A 7,808-nucleotide genomic window follows, 5' to 3' on the forward strand; every position below is an offset into this window, starting at 1 on the left:
CCCAGCCCTGCTCCCACCTCTGAGCTGGCCTCAAACTGCAATACTCTGATCTCCACCTCCCACACAGGCTTGAACTGACATGTTCTCAGTTCTTCACATTCTTTTGACAGGGTGATAGGCCCAAATAGGTCTGGCTAGTCATCTCTATTCTTGCTGTTTATCTACATGTATGGCTTGGGCAAGCCATACACGTCCAGATGAGGGTGGACTTTTAGGCCAATGATTCCTCTTCCAGCATCTCTCTTGAAAACCAGACAGAATTAGTTGGACAGAAGATTACAGGAAGGTAGAGTAGAATATAGAAAAGGGAGTAGAGATGTGAAGACCCTCATAGATTCTTTCCCTCTTCTCCACTGTTTCCTGCCCCCTAATTGGCCCTCAGCTACTCCCCTCTAGGATCTGATTGAAATTAAAATTGAGTTCAGCCATTTGGAGTTCTGGTCCCTACTATCCTTGTATGTGGATTTGAGCCAGTTACCCTGAGGCCCTTTCAGAGTCTTCTCACATACTGTCTTCAGAGAGCCTGCCTTATAGGAAAACCTATGTACTTGAAGGTGATAACTGTAATTTACTAGGCATTTCTTCCTACAGACACCCTACAGTTCACATTTCAATTGCTGGTCTCTAGTTTAGAGGGCTCTGTGGAATCTCATAGAGAGAACAGAAATAGGGTGTGTTTGGTCTGTGGTATTCTTGTGGTGGCCATGTCTGTCATAGGACTCTGAGAAGACCTTTTTTAGCTTTCCTCCCTTCTATTCACCCACCTCAGGCAGAATAGACTCTTACCCAGAGCAGAGAGTGGCTTCAGGCCCCATCCCCTGGAAGGTGTTAAGCCATAATAGCTGGGATTAGAAACTGGTCATTTGAAAAGTCCGTCCTCCTATAAACCCCGAGTAGATGTCTTAGGCTTTTCAGTAGTCCTCATTTATCTCCAACTCCAATGGAATTGCCTCCAGACCTACATCCTACCTTAGAAGTCCAACAGTTCCTGAAAGTTGAAGTCAAGTAGAGAAATGGCTGAGACGCTTGAATGAAATGAGACTATAAATCATGTCAGAGTTCAATAAACAAGTTGAAGGGAAAAGGCTCCAGAGGCTCATTGTTGAGGCCAGGAAGGGAGATGGGTGAGGAAAGAACCCAAGACATACCTGGAGGGAGCTATCAGACTCTAGGTATCAGAGTGGCCCTCAAGCAGAACCAGTCCTGGGCATACCTGGGAGTTAGTCCCATGCATTTTCAACAAGGTCATTATTGCCTCCCAGGGAACAGAAACTAGTTCTTAGAGGAGCAAAATGTTAGCTGGCACCAACTACTAAGGTTTTGCAGTAGTCCAAAGCTCAATTCTATTTGACAAACTCATTCCTTTCCATTTAATTTTTCTCATTAAAAATATGCTAATTTTCTTTTCTCGTGTGTGTGTGTGTGTGTGTGTGTGTGTGTGTGTGTGTGTGTGTGTGTGTGCGCGCGCATGCACACGTGCTGGTACTAGCATTTAAACTCAGGGCCTGGGCACTGACCCTGAGCTTTTTTGCTCAAAGTCAGTATTCTACTACTTGAGCCACAGCTCCACTTCCTCCACTTCTGGCTTTTTGGTAGATAACTGGATATGAGTCTCATGGAGGGCTGGGAAGGTAGCTCAGTGGTAGAGCGCTTGCCTTGCATGCATGAGGTCCTGGGTTCGATTCCTCAGCACCACATAAGCAAAAAGAAAAAAGCCAGAAAGTGGCGCTGTGGCTCAAGTGGTAGAGCGCTAGCCTTGAGTTGAAGAGCTGAGGGACAGTGCCCAGGCCCAGAGTTCAGGCCCCATGACCGGACCCCCCCCAAAAAAAGAGTCTCATGGACTTTCCTGCCTGGGCTAACTTCAATTATGGATCCTCAGATCTCAGCCTCCTGAGTAGCTAGGATTATAGGCATGAGCTAACAGTTCCCAACTAGTTAAATTGATTTTTAACAATAGTTTCCTCTTGGAGAGGAGAGATACAATAAGAAAGTTTGTAAAACATTAACACAGACTGCCTTCCAAATTTTCTCAGCATCATCCTGGAGTCCTTCCTGCTGCTCTTAACAATTTCCTCCCTTCCTATGGGAAGAAGTTTATTTCAGTGCTGTCCTAGGCACTGGGGATATGGGTAGTGCCAAGAACTCCTTACCCAGGTCTTTTGTCAGTTTCTGTGACTTCACTGTGTGGTTCTCCCTCAAGCTTTCTTGATCTCCTATTCCTTCTGTTCCCCATGATTTCCTCCATGCCTACACCTCTGAAGCTCACTCTGTTTATCTATCTCCAAACTTTGCCAAGTCTCTTTTCTTCAGTGTCCCACTAGACCTTTGCATCTGTATTTTCCCTTCCACTCAGACTTTGTGTGCCTGACACACAGTCTTTTTCTTCCAGGAAACCTTTTTCTACAGCATTTAATTAAAAACATTTGACATTAAATGTTACATGTATGTGTATGTATGTATATATGTGTGTATATATGTGTATGTGTATTTCTTATTGTTCTTCTAGAATCATATGGGTGACTATTCTATCTTCTCACCTGAATTTTTATTTTTTGAAGATAAAGACAAGGTCATTTATGCCTGTTCCTTTGTGTCTAACACAGTTCTAGACACCAAGAAAGGCAGGTAGGAGGGTCTTTGTGGATCACTAAGCTTCCTGGAAGAACTCAAGGTTCAAGGCGCCAACTCCCACCAGGAGGATCAGTGTAGCCTGAGCCCTGGACACACTTCAGGGAAAGTCCCACTACCTCCTACCTCCCTCCTGGGATTTTGTCTCACCTGGCTGACTCCTTCCACTCCATCTGGTCTCCATCATGCTGAAGAGTGTCCATCTCTGTGAAGAGGGTGGGGTTGGGAGCCTCATCTTCCTCCCCCAGGATGTCCTGGAGCTGCTCAGCAGCTGGAGACCCTGTAAAAGGAAGCTTTCAGGGTCCATGGAGTGCTCTGTGGAAGGCAGGGGGCCACAAGGCCAATAGAAATACAGCAAGTACTGACAACAAATGAAAGGTATTCCTCTGCCTGGTCTACCAGTGGCCCACTAATAATCACTTGGACCACCAACTTTACTGATGGAACTAAGTCTAGCTTCTGACATCACTTTGGATTGGACACGGGTGAGATCTCCTTTGAGATAAAAGAGATAAAATGATATGATCTTCATTTTGACTCCAGGGTCTTGTAGTTGACAGTGAAGAAGGATGGAAAATAGCCAAAGTCAGGGCAGCAGCAAGAACCAGGAACAGAAACGAAAGCTGAAGTGGGAATCACTCCAACCTGACTTTAGCATGAAAAACCCCAAGGGGCTCTCTTCCCAGATGGGCTCCACACCAGTCAATTCCCAAGGGGACACTCAACCTTTCAAAAGCATAGATTTGTACCACTGTGCCATAGGGGCCCACCTTCCTCATGGTAAGGCCACCCCATTCCTGCTCTCCAGAGGCCCACTAGAAGTCACCTGGGGTGCCATTTCTGAGTGTCTGTCTCTCAGACATCTTAAAGTAATGCTTAACACATTGTGAGGGAAGGGGTGACATTGTCCAAAAAGAAATTTACTGTGACCCCTCTGTACATCACCTTTACAATAACAATAAAAAACAAATGTTCAGCATTCTATCACTGAAAGTCTTTTCCTCAAATCTGCTTCTCCCTCTTACTCTCTTTCTTCCTTCCCTCCCTCCCTTCCTTTCTTCTTCCCAATAGTGAGTGAATGCCTCCCATGTGTCACACAGACACTGTTCTAGGTATTGGAAATACAGCTATGAAGAAGATCCATGTGTCTTCTCTCTCCTAAGTTTACATTCTAGTGTTAGAGACAAATAATAAACAAGTAAACAAACCCATAAATGACCATTGCAGGTCATGAGAAGTGCCCTGAGAAAAACTCAGAATGTCCAGGAGAGCTACAGGAGATAACATGGTGAAGAAAGGCCTCTCTGAGGAATGGTATTTGAACTGAGGCATGAACGATGAGAGTGAACCACTTCTACACATCTAGAAGAATGCCCAAGGGTCCTGACATCTTGAGATAGGAATGTGCTGGTTAGTGTGGCTGCAACATGGTGAGCTGGGAAGAAGGATGACTGATGTCACAGTGGTTACAAATACTTGGGCTAAAGGCCTCCCTGGCACCACTGCACAGGCCAGGCACCCTGAGGTTACCATCACCTCACCTCTTCCCTCACCTCTACCTCCATAGTAGAGAGGTACTGAGGTTTGAACTCAGGGCCTCCCACTTGCTAGGCAAACACTCTACTATGGAGCCATGGCTCCTGTCCTTAGGCCAATGGATTCTTATTTGGGCAATGGCTGGCTAATTTATTAGACAGTTAAAGAGAAGGGCATTAGAATGTGTGGTGAAAAGGGGGTGAAATTGACCCCTCGGAGCCCACTGAGAGAACAATTGAGAATAGTAGGTAGTAAACTGAGAGATAAGAAACAGAAAGGGAAGATTTGATGAGGACTTGTGAAGAGTTGACAGGAGACTGAACCAGGGAAGGGTAATGAGTTGGAATCTCTATGCACCTGCTATGTTCTAAGAGAATTTAGGGGGGTTGGGGAGTTAGCTCAGTGGAAAAGCACTTGCCTATCAAGTAAAGGCCCTAAGTTTTGTCCTCAGCTCTGCCAATAAAAGAAAAAGCTAAAAGAGTAGGTATTTTATTCTCATTACCTGATTTGTTTCTCTCCACGCCCTGTTCACTTAAACTAAACTGTCTCATAAATAATTGGCAATTCTACAATTCAAATTCATATATAGATGATTAGAAGCTTGCTATTCATCCTTCCTCCCCTACAACTGTCAGACACAATTCCAGAGATGAAGACTGAACCAAACAGATCCTCTCTATACCTCTGTAATATAGCAGGTGCATAACTACCATCACCATCAACCCCAGCACAATGAACCCCATTGCAGAAAACCACTCAACTTTGAAAATGGGAGATTACTGTCTTTGGCAAGGCTCAAGTACAGAAACCTTCTACTCACCCTTGTCAGCACCCTTCCCTATGCTACTCAATGTCCTTACTCTAACCTTGGCTCTTGAGTTTTGTGATCCATCTCTGACCCAACCTCTCCAAGAAAATAAAAGCCTTAAAGCATGAGATCCATTAGAGTCTTCTCATTTAATACTTCTGTGTACTATCCTCCTAGCCAGGCGCCACTTATGCCTGTAATCCTAGCTACTCAAGAGGTTGAGATCTGAGGACGGAGGTTCAAAACCAGCCTGGGCAGGAAAAGTCTGTGAGACTCTTATCTCCAATTAACCACCAGAAAACCAGAAGTGACGCTGTGGCTCAAGTGGTAGAGCACTCACCTTGAGCTGAAGAGCTGAGGGACAGCGCCCAGGCCCAGAGTTCAAGCCCCATTACCAACCAAAAAAAAAAAAAAAAAGAAAGAAAGAAATCCATCCTCCTGCATAACCCTTGGTTTTATCCATTTGCCTACTACTCCCATTGTTTCTGGGTGCCCTAACCATTCCAATGGCCTAGATAGCAGTTTGTTTGTTTATCTTTATATATATTTTGTAAGATAAGATCTCACTTTGTAGCTCAGGATGGCCCAGAATTCATGACCTTCCTGCCTCTTCCTTCTAGAACACACCACCATGCCTGGCTTAGTTTGCTTTAAAAGAAATTTTCATGACTCCTGGGAGTCATAGTATTCTTTGGGAAGCACCAGAAAATCAGTACATGAATTATAAATAGTTTTATTTACCAAAAAAAACACTTACTTTCTCTGAATATAGATTAAGGGACCTTATTGAAGCAGATCTTATTTCCAAAACTATTATTATTTTTAACATTTCCTTCTCATTGGCTTATTGATTACTGACATTTGCTAGAAGATACTGAAGGTTTAAGGAATCTTGTAGAAGGAAATCAACAATTGAGAAAAAAATTTTTCTTCAAATTGGGAGAAATCATACCCATTATGGCTTGATTCTGACAGGGTTATACCAATTCTCCATGGAATCGCAGTTCAATAACTACCCTCCATACTTCCCTACCTCCCTGCCTTCCTACCTTCCTTCTCATCTGTCCTTTAATGCTAGGGATTGAACCTTAGCAAATGCGAGGTAAAGCACTTTACCAGCTCTACCACTGAGCCACACACCCCTACCCTCCATAACTACATTATTTTTCATGTACTGGAGTTTGGGGCTTCTTGCTTGCTTAGCTTGATTGCTCAGCTAGTACTCTATCACTTAATCCATGCCTTCAGCCCAGCTTTTTGCTGGTTAATTTGGACATGAAATCTTGGACATTTCTGTCTAAGCTGACTTCAAACCCAGATCTCTTCTGCATCTCAACCTCCTCAGATCCTCAGCTAAAATTATAGCTATAAACCAGTGGTGCCTGGCTCATAACTACTTTTAAAATGTAGACTTGATCATATTACTGTCCAAGTGAAAATTTTTCCATGGTGGTTCATTGCCTAAAGCCTATAGTGGTTAATATGGCTCAAAACATCTCTTATGCTCCTGTCTTTCTAGATTCTGGTGTATCTCTCACCCAGCAGCCCTGAAACTCAGAAACCTTGGTCACCTGTAGTCCTTGACCTCAACCCTCTCTGGCCACTGCCCATTTTGACCACATCCTGTTCTTTGGAATATATCTTCCTTGAGCCCTGTGCCTACCATTCAACAAGTCTGGAATGCTCTTCCCCGTTAAGGCCAGAATGAAGACAAATACATGGACAGATCATGGAGAGAAGAGACAAAGCAAGAGCAGTTGGCTGGAACCAGCCTGTCTGGTCATTACCTGCTCCCTGGAATAGCTGAGTGCTGGATTCTCTGGCGGTCAGTGCTGCCTCTGGCCCCAGCCTGTTTCTGCTGCTGCTATCTGGGCTGCTGCCTCCACAGATCCCTTTCCTCATACAACAAACTCACTTTTGTTTCCAGTTAAGCAGCCAGGGGGAGGTGTGGAGAGAGGAGGAGGAGGAGGAAGAGAAGGAGGAGTAAAAGAATAAAGAGACTGGGGAGATGAAGGGAGGGCCAGTATGTAAAGAGAATAAAGATATAGTAAGCATAAAAGATTGTGAAACATGTGTAACAGAAAAATGATTGAATCAAGATCATGTGAGTAGTATGTGTGTGTGTGTGTGTGTGTGTGTGCGCGCGCGCGCGTGTGTCTGTCTGTCTGTCTGTCTGTGTGATGTGAGGATGGAGTAGGAGGAGAAGGAAAGCAGAGATTTCAGGATATTGGAGACAAAAGAGCTCAGGGCTGCAGTAGAAGCTCAAGCAAAAAAGCTGATTCTCCACAGCAGCATGGGTGGAGGGCAGCTGAGACTTGTGAGAGGACTAGCAGAGCTGGCCCTCTACCCCCTCCTTCTTGCATCCTTCCTCCCAGACCTGAGGGCTCCAGAAGAACCCAGGCACCTCTCCTCAGGCTCCTTTATAAAGGCAGCAGTAGGATTTAAGGTTTGCTTGTGATTCCTCAGGCCTCTTTAAGAGCGTTGGCCACAGGTGAGCTAGCTGGATAGTGGCTCCTGTTCACTCAGTGGTACAGCTCCAGCCCCTGGGTTGAGAGTGGGTTGCTGGAGGGAAATGTTTGCAGCGGGGCCTTATATTTCACAAAAAGCCATGTCAATAGTGTTTCTTTTTGGCTGGTTTCTCTCCTTTCCCAACTTTAAACCCAAACTCTGGGTCTTCTTCCTGTTCACCCACGTGGAAGATAAAGTGCCACCTGTTACTGCTCAATGGGTGTTTTCCCAGAGCCCATGGATGGTGGAAACTGGTTACTTCAGGAACCCCACTAGGGAATTACTTTGCTCCTCTGAGAAATTCCTAATCCCCTGGGTTTGGTTCAGC

General features: G+C 44.9%; 1 protein-coding gene across 1 annotated transcript in view; it reads right to left on the reverse strand.

Annotated features, from left to right (window-relative positions):
• The window catches only part of Slc4a5 (solute carrier family 4 member 5), a 107,861-nt gene that overhangs the window by 55,558 nt on the left and 44,495 nt on the right, over positions 1 to 7,808 (reverse strand). Inside the window, exon 5 of the mRNA XM_069989023.1 lies at positions 2,779 to 2,908. Coding sequence (XP_069845124.1) covers positions 2,779 to 2,908 — 130 coding nt within the window. The remainder of the gene's footprint in view (positions 1 to 2,778; positions 2,909 to 7,808) is intronic.

The sequence above is a fragment of the Dipodomys merriami genome, unplaced genomic scaffold (assembly GCF_024711535.1).
Source record: "Dipodomys merriami isolate MVZ:Mamm:240054 unplaced genomic scaffold, mDipMer1.0.p SCAF_37, whole genome shotgun sequence".
Taxonomy (NCBI): domain Eukaryota; kingdom Metazoa; phylum Chordata; class Mammalia; order Rodentia; family Heteromyidae; genus Dipodomys; species Dipodomys merriami.